The sequence below is a fragment of the Schistocerca nitens genome, chromosome 5 (genome assembly GCF_023898315.1).
Source record: "Schistocerca nitens isolate TAMUIC-IGC-003100 chromosome 5, iqSchNite1.1, whole genome shotgun sequence".
NCBI lineage: Eukaryota > Metazoa > Arthropoda > Insecta > Orthoptera > Acrididae > Schistocerca > Schistocerca nitens.
In genome coordinates this window covers 849280793-849299223 of record NC_064618.1, presented here as the reverse complement: position 1 = coordinate 849299223, position 18431 = coordinate 849280793, and the positions used below count along the sequence as shown (strand labels likewise).

General features: G+C 44.8%; 1 protein-coding gene across 1 annotated transcript in view; it reads left to right on the top strand.

Annotated features, from left to right (window-relative positions):
- LOC126259316 (titin homolog) overlaps positions 1-18431 on the top strand; it is a 951541-nt gene that overhangs the window by 6920 nt on the left and 926190 nt on the right. The window contains exons 2-4 of the mRNA XM_049955994.1: positions 1392-1571; positions 13071-13191; positions 17131-17486. Of these exons, the coding sequence (XP_049811951.1) occupies positions 1479-1571; positions 13071-13191; positions 17131-17486 (570 nt within the window). The 5' untranslated portion in view covers positions 1392-1478. The remainder of the gene's footprint in view (positions 1-1391; positions 1572-13070; positions 13192-17130; positions 17487-18431) is intronic.

The window sequence follows — 18431 nt, the reverse complement described above, 5'->3', positions numbered from 1 at the left end:
TCACACACAAACAGCGGTTGACCGGCGTTGCCTGGTGAAACGTTGTTGTGGTGCCTCGTGTGAGGAGAAGAAATGCGTACCATCACGTTTCCGACTTTGATAAATGTCGGATTGTAGCCTATCGCGATTGCGGTTTATCGTATCGCGACATTGCTGCTCGCGTTGGTCGAGATCCAATGACTGTTAGCAGAATAGGGAATCGGTGCGTTCAGGAGGGTAATACGGAACGCCGTGCTGGATCCCAACGGCCTCGTATCACTAGCAGTCGAGATGACAGGGATCTTATCCGCATGGCTGTAACGGATCGACAACCACGTCTCGATCCCTGAGTCAACAGATAGGGACGTTTGCAACACAACAACCATCTGCACGAACAGTTCGACGACGTTTGCAGCAGCATGGACTATCAGCTCGGAGACCACGGCTGCGGTTACCCTTGACGCTGCATCACAGACAGGAGCGCCTTCGGTGTTGTACTCAAAGACGAACCTGGGTGCACGAATGGCAAAACGTCATTTTTTCGGATGAATCCAGGTTCTGTTTAGAGCATCGTGATGGTCGCATCCGTATTTGGCGACATCGCGGTGAACGCACATTTGAAGCGTGTATTCGTCATCGCCATACTGGCATATCACCCGGCGTGATGGTACGGGGTGCCATTGGTTACACGTCTCGGTCACCTCTTGTTCGCATTGACGGCACTTTGAACAGTGGACGTTACATTTCAGATGTGTTACGACGCGTGGCTCTACCCTTCATTAGATCTCTACGAAACCCTACATTTCAGCACGATAATACACGACCGCATGTTGCAGATCGTGTACGGGCCTTTCTGGATACAGAAAATGTTCGACTGCTGCCCTGGCCAGCACATTCTCCAGATCTCTGGTCAATGGTGGCCAAGCAACTGGCTCGTCACAATACGCCAGTCACTACTCTTGATGAACTGTGGTATCGTGTTGAAGCTGCATGGGCAGCTGTACCTGTACACGCCATCCAAGCTCTGTTTGACTCAATGCCCAGGCGTGTCAAGGCCTTTAGATGGCCAGAGGTGGTTGTTCTGGGTACTGATTTCTCAGGATCTATGCACCCAAATTGCGTGAAAATGTAATCACATGTCAGTCCTAGTATAATATATTTATCCAATGAATACCCGTTTATTATCTGCATTTCTTCTTGGTGTAGCAATTTTAATGGCTAGTAGTGTAGATACGTGTACCAAGTGTGGCTGAAATCGATCCAGTGGTTTAGAAGATGTGGAACATATATGCATACACTTTTGTTGTAATATGTATGGATGTGGGCAAAGTTGGCTTAATAAACTAGTAAAGCTAAACGCTCTGATGCGTTGTCACTGTGCTGTGAGGTGACGGCGAGTGTCTGGTGTGCAGGAGACGTACGGGCTGTACGCGGAGCTGCTGCACCGCATCGACTCGCTGCCCCGCTGCCCGGACGACCTGCGCGCCCAGCGCCGCTTCATGGACTTCGCCTGCCGCTCCTTCGCCTCGCGGCTGGAGCGCCGCCGCAACGTCCTCATCACCGCCCAGAGGTTCTCCAGGCTCGCCGGAGAGGTGCGCCGCTCGCCACGTAACGCCGCGCGCCAAATATACCGCAGGCTGCACTCTACTTTCATAGTCGAGTTCAGAATACACATCCCGCGAAATCGATCACATCCACATAAACTGATGACCGGCAACTCATGACTTCCTATACAAAAGAGTGTTGGACCACCTCTGAATCGCAGTTCACAGCAGCCGTTCTTCGTGTAACTGATGCGACAAGTCCTCGGTAGGTTTACGGGTAGGCGGTTTGTTGGCACGGAGCTGACGCCAAGTGGCGCACAGACGTGTTTCATCGAGTTCAGTTCGGGCGAATTTGGAGGTCGAGACCTCTATGTGAGTCCACTGTCGTCGTCTTCAACCCACTGACGCATTATTCTCGCGTTGCGGCACAGACAGTAATCCTGCTGAGAGATGCCATCCCTGTCGTGGAAGACATCCAGCACAAAGGGATGCAGGTAGACCGCGTACTCCTTGGCTGTCACGGTGCCTTCCATTACTACTACAGGTCCCGTTGAGGCCCACGTGAATGTTCCCCATATCATAATCCTGCCTCCACCGATCTGTGCCCGTTGCGTTCGTTGGGTATATTTCGACCAGCCGTCCATCTGCATCACGGCGTATCCGAACAAGAAACGTAATCCACCCCACCAGGCTACGCGTTCCCACTGATATACGGTCCTCTCTCGTCGACCCCGAGCTCAGTGTCGTCAGACGTGCCACAGATCGCCGCCTGTGCTGCTTTTTAGACCGTCAAAGCCTCCGACCTCCATGTTCCGTCATGAGGCGTGGACGTTCAACACTTCGCCTGTGCGTGATTTCACCGTCCTTCAGCCACTTTCCACGAATGGTCAGGGTAGCAGTACACGAACAGACGGCCAGTTTCGCCGTTCCCATCCTGATTGTTCCTGGACGCCAGGCCATAACAATCTCTTTTTTGTCAAATTTTGTTATATCAGTACACTACTCCCTTTGTGTCCTGAGTCATCACTAAAATAATTTTCCCGTTTCTCTCTGCTCCGCTTATGCAAGGTGTTAAACAAAAAAGTATTCTGTATATTGACAGGAGGTATTATGGACCAAGAAAAGAAAATAAGACCAGTCAACATTGACTCTATCTTAATTGCTACGAGGCTTCTTCAACTTTGTTTCTGTGAAACGCATCTCTTCTACTACGACCTACAGAATGCAACAAACAAATGAGTGAACAGTTGAGAACATGTTACTCTAATGTACAATAGCAGACCTTCCAATGTAATCTGCTTGCTATCACACACGACCTGCACTCCTCGGCCATCGCTTAAAGCATGTCCTCGACATGGTGTCTGTTCGTAGCAAGGCATCTTTAAGTCCGAAGTCATAGCGGATACTCCAGGTCCCTTAAGGATGCGCTGGCAGGCATTGATGACTTGTTGCTGCAGTGTTTCTACATCAGTAATGGTACTTGCTTACTGCAAAGATTTCAAGTGGCACAACAACCAAAAACCCAACGAACTAGCATGCTCGACCAACCAATTCGTTGCCCATTAAATGTCCACGCATAAACCACTTCTCCAGCCGTTGTTGGTATGGTACCTTCTCTACCAAAAGAGGCAAGCCGTTTGATAGCTCGCACCTGTCAACCCGTTTCATACTGTGTAAAGTGCTATTGGTCCATCGCCAATTACTCCTCCCCATACATTAATCGAAAATCGGCGCTCATGGCTCGTTTCTTCAACAGTGTGTGCGTTTGCAGCAGCCAACTCATGTTGGTGACGAAAACTGATAGTCCTATCTAGCCTGAAACCAGCTTCGTCTGCCAACAGTATCATTGTTGTCAAGAATGTATCCTCACCAAATCTTAACAACAGCTCTTGGTAGTACTGCAGTCTCGAAGGCTGTTGATATGGCTGAAGGGCTTGAACATGCTGTACATGATTTGGATATAGCAAAACTATTCGTGCAGGATCGTCCAAAGCAGAGGATGATTAACCCCAATAGGTGCTGAATTTCTACATACACCATCTCCAGCATCTTCTTCCACTTGTTGCAATGCCTACTCCTCCACGATTGGAGTGCAAATTATGCCAAGTCTGCCACGGTCCGACGTTGTTCGAGATACGGAGCCACAGTCTGCTAGTCGCTGGAAAAGACGTCTGAATAAATGTGCACACAGTAACCTGCACTCTGGATATTTTTCAGCAAACAGAACACATTTTGATTAAAATTCAGTCTTGATCACGCTATGTCTGTTTTAATGGGTAACCGGTTTCGGTTTTCTCTATAAAACCATCCTCAGACCTGTGAATAAATTTTAAGAAATACTAGATACCAATCTTTAAATGAATGAAAAAGTCTAATGATGTTAAAATTTTAACAAAATGAAATAAAATTAAAATAAAATTAATTATACCCATTGGCTCCCTTGGGTTGGTAGGTGGAGCTCTCCTTGTTGCTGTGCAGTCAACTGATGGTTATGAGTGCTGAGCACGAGCTTAAATATGTAGAGGCTCCGCCTACTTCCTGTCACACTACTTCATAACTGCCAATCAGCGTTCATAATATGACGCCATCGTCAAAGTATAAAAGTAAGAAATACACTAATAACATAAAATTGATTCATTTAAATATCTGATTAACAGATAGTAGTTATGTCTACAACTTATTTATATTTAGGATAAAACAGTGAATTGCGATGTGTGATAGCTGTGCCCTCTATGGACAACCTTAATACTATTACAGTGCCAGTTACATCAAAGATAAAAATCCTTGGCGTTGTGGTATATATCGATTATACCGAGTCGTCTACATCACACTTGCATCTTTGTTGCATGCTGTAGAATCGTCTTGTTTTAACTGTAGTTTTTATGGCTAATGAGATCAAAAAGGAAATGACCATCTTAAAACAAATTGCAAAAACCAACTCTTTCGACACACGACAGGTAGATATCATTTTTAATAAAGTACAACAATCACAAAGTACTCCACTAATAAGTAATCCAAAATATATGAAGATGACATATATGGGAAACATATCAGATAGAATCACTACTTTATTCAAAAATTCTGGAATAACAATAGCATTTACAACTGACAATACTTTACAACAAAAATTAAGACATACCGTAAATAAAGATAATAGAAAATCTACCAGATCAGGAGTGTACAAGATCCAATGTAGAGACTGTGAAAAAAAAAAATATATATCGGCCAAACAGGTCGAAATTTTGCAGTAAGGTACAAAGAACATACGTCAGGTACCTCACGAACAAAGTCTGTTTTTGGTCATCATATAACATTCAATAATCATGCTGAGGGGACAGTACAACAGAATTTACAAGTTCTTCATTATGCAAATAAAGGCTTACTTATGAATATCCTAGAAGAAATCGAGATATATGCTCATTTGAAAACCAAATCATCAATGCTGCTCAATGAACAATTAGATTTTCGTGAAAAATATTATTACGACCTTTTTGACGAAATTTTATAATAAAAGCATCTACTCTTTTGTTTTTTAATATAAGATTAGTTATACCCATGGCAAAATCAATGTATGTAAAATATGCAGCATCAGCAGTCTCATCAGTTATTTAGATATACATAATGTGGAACGTACTATTGGCTGCTAACCTAATGCTATAAAGAACATTGCCATAAAAACTACAGTTAAAACAAGACGATTCTACAGCATGCAACAAAGATGCAAGTGTGATGTAGACGACTCGGTATAATCGATATATACCACAACGCCAAGGATTTTTATCTTTGATGTAACTGGCACTGTAATAGTATTAAGGTTGTCCATAGAGGGCACAGCTATCACACATCGCAATTCACTGTTTTATCCTAAATATAAATAAGTTGTAGACATAACTACTATCTGTTAATCAGATATTTAAATGAATCAATTTTATGTTATTAGTGTATTTCTTACTTTTATACTTTGACGATGGCGTCATATTATGAACGCTGATTGGCAGTTATGAAGTAGTGTGACAGGAAGTAGGCGGAGCCTCTACATATTTAAGCTCGTGCTCAGCACTCATAACCATCAGTTGACTGCACAGCAACAAGGAGAGCTCCACCTACCAACCCAAGGGAGCCAATGGGTATAATTAATTTTATTTTAATTTTATTTCATTTTGTTAAAATTTTAACATCATTAGACTTTTTCATTCATTTAAAGATTGGTATCTAGTATTTCTTAAAATTTATTCACAGGTCTGAGGATGGTTTTATAGAGAAAACCGAAACCGGTTACCCATTAAAACAGACATAGCGTGATCAAGACTGAATTTTAATCAAAATATAACAATTAATTGATCACTGTATTCCAAAAATGTTTACCAAAATTGAACAGAACACAGCTTGGACGCTTGCTGTCATTTGCCAGACCATAACAGAATATCTTGTCTACCACTTCCTGTGTGGAATAATAGGCTTCCAATATGCTGGTAAGTGCAATGATAGGATTACAATGTAAATGTATATCACGACTTATCAAAAGACAAACTGGTTTCATTCGAATTAGTGTAAGTGCTGTGCTTATGGATAGCTGTGAAAACGGTTTACGATAACAGCGCTAACAGATGTTTACTGCATGCTTTATCTGTGGACTATAATAGAGTAACAGAGGAATGTGTTCCCATTTGCTTATTGTGTGGCATTCCTTTCTTTTAACACACTGTAAGTTTTTTCCTTGATGCGTCACGAGCCCACAGTGCCACCAGACCGCACTCAGCTTCGCGGTGGGCAGCGGTCGCAATGTTTTGGCTCGTCAGTGTATATCGATTAAATGGGGGGAAAAAGGTCCATGAGTGGACAGCCACAGCCATCGGCTTCCTGCCATACTACTAGTCACGTAGGTACAATCACGTAAAGTTGTACGGTAGAATACCATTGTTATGGCTATTCATGCATGGACACACTTTATCAGAACTATAAATATGTTACTGGTTTCCAGATACATTTTCTGGTAGAAAGTGCATTCAAGAATCGATCACATATGTTGTTTCAGTAATCAAAATCAATAGACTGCAGCCTAAGAATGTCGGTAGCTTTTAGATTGTATTGTGGCTGCGTTCCTCCGAGATCCCATTGTTCACAGCGATGGAGAGATTAAACTAAATAACTGTTTTATTTATTTAGTTTCTTTAATGATGTAAATATTTCCACCCATTCTTCCTGATTTGATACTTCAGTTATGTTTATCACGTAGGCAGGAACAAATGTTACCCGTGTTTTGCAATTGTATATTTATTTTGTTTATAACCAGTCTGAGTTACATGTAATTGTTTGGCATATAGTCATCGGCCTATGATGAACGTCCGTAGCTCACCACTTGGACACATAAGAAGGGTGCAGGTTACGATACGTTACACGCTCTCTCTGCTTCCTATTAAACTCTGGTGTCCATTGAGCCACGTTAGTCTTGTTAACATATAACTCGGCCCTTTGACATATTTTCACAATAATGCCGCGATCTGCTGGGGCTGCATATGTGTGACTGATCTGTGACTCGCACCAGTTCAGTAAGCGCGTGGACAATTCAGTTTTTACAACTTTACTCCTGGTACAAGGCGAATGAAGATATATGAAAAATCTCGTGAAGCATATCAGTGATTTTTATTCCATTTTACCATTGCTTGAGTGTAATGTGTTGCTGTGTTGGTTCATTTTCAACTGTTTGAAAAGTCTTCAGCCTGTGGCACATGTAACGTACCGAAAACTGAGTGGAACAGAATTTTTATAACTTACCGTTCACATCGAATGAGTTCGTCTCCTTAATATATGTCTGGTTTAGAGTGTTCCCTCTATTCAAGTTGGTACTTGTCCGTTTTCTAGCTGCAGTTCTCTCATTTTACCAAATGCACGAAGAGTTGACATCCCTGACTTGCCAGATTGAGGCTTGCTTGAAGTCTCGTCGTCTCACGCCACTGTCTTGCAAATCCGACTGATCCCCAAGCCCTCACCGCAGGACATTTCCTGACTGGAACCGCAGTCACATGCATCCCTCAGCCAGATCTAGGTACAGCCAACCTGAGCTTGCTCAAAAGGTGGCAACTACTGCAGCAGGGCTTCGAGATCTTTTGGCGGCGGTGGTCATCTGACTACCTGTATCATCTGCAGCAGCGGGCCAAGTGGATGGTCCCTAGTCAGAATGTGCAACCTGGTGCATTGGTCATAGTAAGAGAAGATAACCTGCCACCCTTACGTTCGAGGCTGGCCGTCATTGAAAAGTCAACGTTGCCGTGACACTTTACTCCTTCCCCGTGTAAGTCTTTTCTGGAGTGCATTCGGCCCTGAAGTTATTTTCAAAGATGACAATGCGCGACCGCGTCGAGCAGCGCAGGTGGGGCAGGTGTCGGAACGACAGGATATTTGGTGAATAGACTGGCCTGCCCGTTTCCTCGACTTCGGGCTCGTGTGGTACGCGCTAGGGAGACGTACTGCAGCGATGACCGTGCAGCAGTTGTCAGCCGTTCTGATGGTGGAGTCAAACCGCCCACCACAAGAACTCGTTGCAGTGCACGTACTGCCGTCCAAGGGATCATCACAAATCGCGGCGACTTCAGTGTACTCGTAATTATTTTTTGAATAGACGTGTCATTTCTGTTCGTCTCATTGTGCATTTCATTCAGTTACCTTCTGCAGTATACTGTAGCGTTTCTTTCTATCCACGCTCCAAGTTTTGTCGAGTTATGTTACTTGGCAATGACAGTCGTGCCAAAGATACTTTCATCGTGTAAGTTTACCACATCAGTGTATTTCCGATAAGTTCCGACTCCAAAGATTGGCGGCATGAGGATGCGACGCAATCAGCATATTAAAAATGAAAACCTTACGCACACCAGTAATGGTAATATATTTTCCAGCTTTAGATCACAGATGCTGAATGAGTATATTAAGTCAAGCACACTATTGCACATGCACCCTTTCATCAGTTGTTCCCCTTTCACTGTATTCTCACTTCAAAATTGTAGAAACACTTACAAAGAAGTTCCAGTACAACCTACAATCTCAACAGAATGCAATAGCGATGTAGTTTTACGAGAGCGTTCTGAAAAATAAGGCGTCCGAATTTTTATGTGAAAACTCTTAAAATATTTTGAATAAAAGAAACGTTATTAACGTTATACATCTTTATCCTTCATGTCCGCAAATTTATTTCTCATAATAGTCACCCTAGCGACGAACACATTTGTCCCAAAGACAGGCCAATTTGTTGATGTTTTCACTATAGAATGTTTGACTTTGATGACAACCACAAACTCGTCTTTGCTTAAACTTCACTAACGAAACGAAGTCGTCGAAGGCGTTCTTTACGTTTTGGAACCAGATGAAAATCGTATGGGCCAAGTCAGAACTTTATAGAGGATGATGGATGACAATGAACGCAACATGTCGGATTGTTCCACACGTCGCAGTGCTCGTGTGTCATGCAGAAGGAGAGGGCGCTCCTTGTGTGAACGACCTCTTCGAATTCGAAACTCGATTACAGCGCGCTGTTTCTCATGCACCGACATAGTTACGCTACACGCCGCCATGTAATACCCTTTAGCGGCAGAAGGCGGCAAACATGCAGACATTAACAGTAAAGACGTACAATGTTAATAATGACTGTTTTATTTAAAAAGCATTAAGAGTTCTCATATAGAAAATTCGGAGGCATTACTTTTCAATACGCCGTCATACAATAAAGAAAGTGTAACAGAAATTGAACAGAGGAAGTGACTCGTACAAAGACTTTCATTTCAGATGGCGATTGCTTTCCAGTTACTGTAACTGACTTAGATTTTAGAACCTTCATTTTATGTTTTATTACACTTTTCGTATTGACTCGCCAACAATTGTCTCTCACTGAGAACGTAGCAAGAAACAAAATGAGTATTGTGTACACACATTTCTGTGTACTATGGCGATGCGTGTGCTACAAAGTATGAAGTGCTGTCAGAGAGAAAAAGCAGTCTGTTGTAAAACTCTAAAACGTATCTTGAGCTCAAACGTAATGATGTATCTCGACCACAATGGCCTGTTCCATACCGACCACTATGGATTCCGAAAACGTAGACCATCCGAAAGCCAACTTCCGCTTTTCTCACATGGAATCCTGAAACCCCTGGATCAAGGCAGTCCGATGGGTGAAATATTTCTCGACCTCCGAAAAGTATTTTGACTCGGTACTACACCAACGTTTATTAACAGAAGTGAGAATTATATGGGTTATCAAGCAAAATTGGTGACTGGACTGAGGATGTTTTGATATGGATGACGCAGCAAGATATCTTCGATGGAGAGATATCGACAGATGCAAAGAAGTAACTTCGAGCATGCCCCAGGGAAGTGTGTTGGGACTTTTGCAGTTCATGTTTTGAGGTAATGACCTGGCGGACAACATTAACTGTAACCTGAGACTTTTTGCAGATGACGCATTTATCTATGAGACCTATTCAGAAAGTAAGGTCCCATCGGTTGCGAAATGGAAACCACAGTAAAAATCAAAAATGTTTTATTTGCAACAGTTTGCTACATCTTCCAGCTATTTCTCTTCATAGTCGCCGCTCCTACGTAGACATTGGTCGTAGCGTTATACCAACTTCCCAATGGCTTCGCTATAGAAGGCAGCAGCCTATGCTTTCCGTTCGTTACTGTGCCAAAATGTTGTCTTCACAGCCAGCAGTTCATGTGAGCACAGATGAACATCAGAGGGAGGCAAGTCCGGATTGTGCAGTGGGTAATCAGACGCTTCCTATATCGAAAACGCTGCAAGGGCGTCCTCATTCCCACTGAAGTGTGCGGCCGAGAACTGCCAGGGAGAATGAAGTGCATGACAGGTACGTTATGTGGGGTTGCATGAAATCAGGCGAAACCTCGCAGCGGGCGCCCGTAACTTGCAGAAGACACTATCGTTCCGGGTATCTTTATGTTCTCACTGTCTGCTCAGAACTGAGAAGAACGATGTGGAGCAGTCGACAAGACTACTGGACAGGAATTTCGCAGCCTATAGGATCTTACTTTCCGAATAGCCCTCGTACAGTCAAGCGATGTCAGAAAAAAAACACCAAAAATTTCAAGATAGAACTTAATAAGATTCAAAGTAACTCAAAGACTGATAACTTGTTTTAAGTGTTCATAAAGTAAATTGTGCACCTCATAAAACACATTATAGTAGTAGCCCATGACGACAGAATTAGTGACACACTGATGTAATGAACTAACTCATACAAATATAAGGAGCAGTCAAATGAAAACGAGGTAGATGGAAAAAAATAATAAAACTGCTTATTATTTCAAAAATAAACACCATAAATTAATACATTTTACCCACTGTGCGAGAAGGTGGTCAGTGCCTCTGTAGAAAAATGTATGCTGTCGCCTAAGGTAATATGATTGTAGACTGGCGTGCACCTCTTAGTCTGAAGCAAATTGACGCCTTCGAATGCCTTTTGTCAGGGCTCCAAAAATACGAAAATCGCATGGCGTGAAATCGGGACAGAATGGTGGATGTGTGAAGGCTTCCCAGCGTAGGCGAAATGGAATCATTATGTTGCAGTATGCGCGGTTGGCACGGGAAGAAGTCCTGACATGTGGTACTATACTAAGTACCCTGCGCCATGCACTTCACAGTGGTTTGCAGAGTGTGTATGCAGAAGTAAATGTAGAAGCCGGAAGTAACTTTTCACAACTACGTCGAATGAGACAAAATACTTCCCAGTCTACTGCACAATATGCTGCCACAAGACAGACACATATGGGAGGAACCTTACAAACAGTAGAAGGAACTTGTTAAGGCTACCTGTCCAAACCTACTTGTTATATTTATAGAAACTTCTGACCTACACTAGCCATCGATTTCCCATTTACTTACATAGTGGCTTAGAGACAAGCGACTTCGACTTGGGTGGATTGCAGTTTGAACACGACTACATGACGATATTTTGCTACACACTAATCCAGCCTTCCTTCACTTGTTCATATTTCCCTTGTTTGAATACACAGGCGACTTCTTCCATCAGCTGCCAGCTTCCTTCAGACCAGTCAGATAGGCCACTGGATGTACATAAAATCGCTAATGGGTAGAACGCTTCTATCCATTCACTCATTGTCCAGTCTAGTGTGGCAACAGAAGACAGCAAATCGAAAGCTGAAGTGCTCCCTGGCGTAGAGAAGCAGCTGAAAGAGTTGAAAAGAAATAAGTCGCCAAGTCCACGTTGAATCCCAGTTCCGTTTACAATAAAGTACTCTATGGCGTTGGACTCTTACGTAGCTTGCACATATCGTGAATCTCTCGCCAAGGGCAAAGTACGAAACAACAGCAAACTAGCGCAGTAGATTCATTAGACAGGTAAAAAAAAATGGCTCTGAGCGCTATGGGACTTAACATCTATGGTCATCAGTCCCCTAGAACTTAGAACTACTTAAACCTAACTAACCTAAGGACAGCACACAACACCCAGCCATCACAAGGCAGAGAAAATCCCTGACCCCGCCGGGAATCGAACCCGGGAACCCGGGAGTGGGAAGGACAGGTAAAAGAACAGGTCTGTTCACTAGAGACTCTTAACTAGTGCACCAGGAAAGTGTGATGGGACCCCACTTATTCTCTGTTTACATAAACGATCTGACAGACAAAGTCCGGAGTAGTATGTACCTGTTTGCTGATAACGCTGCGGTATATGCGTAGGTTTCGTCGTTGAGTGACTGTAGGAGGACGCAAGATTTGTTAGAGAAAATTTATAGTTGGTGCGATGAATCTCTAAAAGTAGAAAAACGTAAGTTACGGGAAATGGATAGGAAAACAATTCCGTAATATTAGAATGCAGCGTTAGTAGTGTGGCACTTGACACAGTCGCAACTAATAAATATCTGGGTGTAATGTTGCTAAGCGACATGAAACAGGATGAGCATTCAAGGATGGTAGTAGAGAGGGCGAATGGTCGACTTCAGTTGGGAGATTTTTAGGAAAATGTGGTTTATCTACAAAGGAGACCACTTGCAGAACAATAGTGCGATCCATTCTTGAGTACTGCTAGAGTGTCTGGGATTCTCACCAGGTTGGGCTGAAGGAAGTCATCCGAGTAATTCAGATGCTGGCTTGAAGGCTTCTTACTGGCAGGTTTGATCAATATGCGAGTTTTATGGAGACGCTTTGTGAACTCAAATTGGAGGGAAGACGATGTTCTTTTCGCGAAACGCTATTGAGGAAATTTAGAAGTCGTGTGCAGAACGATTGTACTAATGGCAGTGAACATTTCACGTATAGACAGTCGTTTTTCTCTTGCTCTGTTTGTGAGTGGGACAGGAAAAGAAATGACTAGGAATGCTACAAGGTACCCTCTGTCATGCTCCATATGGGCACTTGCGGAGTATGTGTGTAAATGTAGAACTCTTTGTTCCTGTTCATATTCTACTGTGTAACAAATTTTGCACCATCATAATTACATTGTATGTTTCTTATACACTGGTACTCAGTTTTTCATTCCACTGTAGTTAAACATAAGAGGTACATGGTTGAAAATTTTGTTGCAGTACCTGGAGCGATCAGATGAGCTGCTGATATCGCTGGAGCGCAATGACACGGAGCTGGAGCGCCGCCTGGAGCAGGCTGAGGAGGCACTGCGCCAGCTGCACGAGGACAGCGAGGCCTTGGGTGAGCAGACACCTGCTGCTGCTGCAGCTGCTGCCGCCTAGCGCCGTGCGCTCCACAACCATCACCAGCTGGGTGTCACCAAACTGGCTGGCTTCACTCTGTCACACGTGTGATGCCATTTCAGGCACACATACGTCTGGGTGACTTCAGTGGATATCATCACTGTCTGTACACTTTACCTATTTTTTGATCCTCAACAATTAATTTACGCACTCGACTCAGGAGTCATTTCCTGAGAGCTGTGTCTCCCTTCTGATGAGGCATGAGGTCACAAAAGCACAACAGCGAATTCTGATTTTCAGTTTGTGTCATAGGTGTTGTTCAATGTTAGTGAAACCTTTTAGATGCCCATCTGGAGGTTGTTATTGTAGCCACAGTCTATGAACACCAGCCTGCCACCAAAGTGCCAATCATCTTTCTTCTCAGGATAATTGTCATCTCTATACTATTTGAGCAAATTGGCTAAGATAACTGCCTTTCCCATTCTCACACGACCCAAGAGGTCTGTTTCCCAACTGGCATCTGTCTGTTATCTTACAGATGCCACAAGGACACAAACAGAATGTCACACTAGTTCTTCATACCTGGTAATATTGTCCTACTTTTGTAACTACATATTCGACGTTACTTCAGTTCCTTTCAGAGTACTATTTGACCAAACAGTCCACAACTGTACTGTTGGTCTTGGATAATAGTGTTAAGCACACATAAACTGGCGTCCTGGGAATGCAGGGCCGATGTGTGTCTCCACCCCCTGTGAGTCACTCTATATGTGGTCCACACCTTAGGGCACTCGAAAAGTGCGTCGGCACCTTTGGCCAGCAACACCCACCAGGGCACCCCAGCTGCAGTAGTGTGCAAGTGGGCACTCCATCCTTCGTGGCCGCCATTTCGCTGTGTTTGCTTTGTGTCTTTTCCTTCCTTATACACAGCACTACTTCCCAAGCATTGCTGCAGCTACAGCCACAGTCCCAGTTGATAACATTGTTCCAGGTTCGTATTTTTTATGGTTTCTACAACAACGCTGTCCCAGTATTTCGACGTTTCCACTAAACTCCTGGTGCATTCATATTACACTGCATGAATCTCAGATAAATAGTGCTCTGCAACCATTGACCTGTTAGGATACTTTAGTCAGGTGTGTTGCTGGTGTTCTCGGCAGCAATCTTCAATTGTGCACGCAGCTGTCCAATATATATCTTAGCCAATATTACCTATGGCGCGCTGATGTACGAAATAAAGGCTGTGGGTGGCTCTATCTCCATAACTTCGTCCGTTTCGTCAAATTGTGACGTAGTGTTAGGGTGCAGAACATGCCTCATCTGGAATTCCAAGTGCCGGTTTTTCCAGAACATTCTTCTGAGGTGTTCCACTTCTCAGGAAAAACTATCTTCATCCTAGAAGGTATACAGAATGCGGACTAGTGTCTTGACCAACTGACGATGGCGACATATCTGATCACCAAAATATATTCACTCGACACTATGAACTGCCAGTACACCCATGGACTCTTTCATCAACATATTAAACCTCTGCTTCAGACACTTCATGATTTCCTGAGTTATCTCTAATTTCCATATACCAGTGACATTTACGCCTGTTAACCATCATTCACATGTGGAATATACTTGTGAACATCATTGTATTTAATTGAAAACTGAAAATTCATATCGACCTTAGCTCAGTGTCCAGTACGTACGATATATTGAATCGACAATTGATACTAATAAGTCGCAGCTAATTTTAATGGTTGATCGAAAATCAATCACTCATCTTATCTCATAACTCTCTACTCATACAAACTCCATTACAGTCAAAATTGTTAGTGTGCTCATGGATCAGGAGTAAGCATTGTTTCTGCAAACAGGATAACTTCCGTTTTTCGACATGCTCTTTAAAACTTTAGTAACATATCTCCGCCAGAATAGTAACCAAGTAACACTCGCTGTGGCAAATCTTCAGTTCTATGATTTATATCAAGACTGGTTGAACCGTGCAAAGTCGTAGTGGCTTGAGCAAGCTGTAGATGTTTGTATTATATCTCCACGATTTCGTCTTTGAAGATATCTGTGGCACTTAAGGAATTACAGAGGAAGGAACTGTTGAAAATGAAGCCACACTGCTTGACTGCCCATATATAATGTAATTGGGCAGATGTGCCACACCCATGCCCGAGGGAGGACTCGAACCACCGCGGGGAGCAGCCACACAGTCCATGACTGCAGCCCCTTAGACAGCTCGGCTAATCCCACGCGGCTTGTCACTATCCTGAAGGAAGTCGTTCACAAGATGTGCATGATGGGGTAGCGAATTGTCGTTCATGAAAACTAATGCCTCATCAATATGCTACCGATATGGTTGCACTATCGGTCAGAGAATGGCATTCACACATCGTACAGCCATTATAGCGCCTTCCATGACCACCAGCGGTGTACGTCGACACCACATAATGCCACCCAAAAACAGCAGGGAACCTCCACCTTGCTGCACTCGCTGGACCGTGTCTAAAGCGTTCAGCCTGACTGGGTTGCCTAAAACACGTTTCGAACAATTGTCAGGTTGAAGGCATATGCGACACTTATCGGTGAGGAGAACGTGATACCAATCCTGAGTGATCCATACAGCACTTGTTGGGCCCACTGTACCGCACTGCATGGTGTCGTGGTTGCAAAAATGGACCTCGCCATGGACGTCAGTAGTGAAGCTGGGCATCATGCAACCAATTGTGCACAGTTTGAGTGGTAATATGACGTCCTGTGACTGCACGAAAAGCATTATTCAACATGGTGGCGTTGCTTTCAGGGTTCCTCCGAGCCATAATCCGTACGTAGTAGTCATCCACTGCAGTAGTAGCCCTTGGACGGCCACAGCAAGGTATGTCATCGACAGTTCCTGTCTCTCTGTATCTCCTCCATGTCGGAACAACATCGCTTTGGTTCACTCCGAGATGCCTAGACAGTTCCCTTGTGGAGAGCCCTTCCTGGCACAAAGTAACAATGCGGATGTGATCGAACTGTGGTATTGACTGTCTAGGCGTGGTTGAATTTCAGGCAACAGGAGTCATGTATCTACTTCCTGGTGCAATACCTTGAAGTGATCGGCTGTTGGACCCCCTCCATCTAATAGGCGCTGATTAGTGTTTCAGATGTTATGAAGTGACATTGCATTCTTTGTTAATGTGTTAACAAATTGGTCTTAGAGGTGTTCCAGGGAGGGTAGAAGGTGAGGTAAGTTTCAGACTCCATATAAAATGGTGGTTGATGTGACGTGAGATTGTGTTGTGTGTGTTGCAAAAGGTGGAATATTTCCCATGAACAGAATTTGTAGGACACAAAAGCCGTCTCACACAGAGTATGATTAGCCATACATTTAGTTGCTGGGTCATCTGACACCTGACAAGTAACTTTTGTTGAGTGCTAAACTGCTGCCCCCACAGGGAGTTTTACATGTTTTTGGACAGTAAATCCACCGTAGCATTCTCTAAATGGTACCCGTGCTCGACAATCAAAAGTCCTGTCGCAGCCTGACATCACAGTCTGGAAGCCACGACCTCACACGAAGTGGGGCCTCACATGGGAGCTACACCACTGGAACCCACCCTCAAACTGCCTTTCAGTTACTGCAAACGATTCCACACAGGAGCAAAGAAATCAGTATTGCTTCAGCTGCTCTACATTATACAGGAGAGACGTTTCCATACACTGAGAAATCTCCCAGTTAATCTGTACTTGGAATGGACGTTTTTCCACGATACAACTGGCACCAGACCTTACACCGGGTGACCGCTACGGCGTTGCGAGCTAGCCTTATGCTGTTCCTGCTAGCCGACGATCGGTTGTACTACGGGAATGTATAGAGAATCTTACTCTGTGTGAGACGGACTCGGAGCAAGTCCCTAACACCGCCAGGTAACGTGAGGGCGCGCGTCTGTCGTGGCAGGTGAGGTGGAGCGGGAGTGCGTGCGCGAGGGCGAGCGGCTGTCCGACCTGCTGGTGATGCCGGTGAAGGACGCGCTGGGCCGCCACCTGGCGGTGGAGCGCGCGGCCGACACGGCGCGCGCGCAGCGGCTGCTGCAGCAGGTGTGCGCGCGCGCGGCCGCGCTGCGCGAGCGCGTAGCGCGCCACCGGCTGCTGCTGCGCCAGGCGGCGCTGGTGCGCTGCTACGAGGCGGACGCGGCGCAGGCGGCGGCCTGGCTGCGCCAGCTGGGCGCCGCCATGCGCGACCAGGTCGGCTGCTCCGTCGCCGAGATCCAGCGCCAGAAGGAGCAGCACCAGGACTTCCAGCACACCGCCAAGGTACCCTGCCAGCGGCCAGTGGGCACTGCAGGCAGCTTGTGAGGGCGGCGTACGACCTATAAAGCCGGCCATTCACAGGCCGACTAATTGGTCACCTCCCCCTACGGAGCTGGTCTGCCCAATCACCTCTGTGGTGTACGATTTCATAGCAGTCGGGTCAAGGATCCTGCTGCGGCAGCTCCACCGATGCACCCATACTCGCTAGCCCCGACCTCTACCTGCAAACCTCACACTCCGTCCTTATCCATTCTATTTTGGCACTGTAAAAAGTGCCACATGACTGAGTGCAGATGGGGTTTTGGCATCAGCAATCCATTCATAGGCCGACCTCTTTGGTCACCTCCCCCCTGCGAAGCTGGTCTCCCCCATCATGTTCACCTTTGTGATGTACGATTTCATAGCAGTTGGGTCAAGGGACTTGCTGCGTCGGTTCCACCAATGCACCAATCCCCTCTAGCCCCGACCTCTACCTGCCACCACACACTCCGTCCTTGTCCATTCTATTTTGGCACAGTGAAAACTGCCACGTGACTGAGTGCAGATAGGGTTTGCCATGCAGTCTCAGTGAGTCCAAACACTGTCAGATGGGCCATCGACCCACTCGACAAGGGGTCCCCTGACTTGTCTGTGTGGGAATGGGCAGCTTGAAGTCCATATACACCAGACACTACACAGGCAGGTACACAGACTCCTAGAACTTCTTGGCAAATTAAGGGCCGTTTCTGAAACAATATTCATCAAATGGCAAGTTGAATACCTTCTCTGGACATCATTAGCATCAAAACATTGATGGACAGCTTGTATGGAAACGATATGGCTACGAAACTTTTGTCACATAACAATCGTGGCTGTGTTTATCTCTCCTAAACATTCTAAAATTTTTTACACCTTCTACTTTTACACCCTATTCAGACCTTGAAAAACCATCCGAAAATTTCGGAAGTA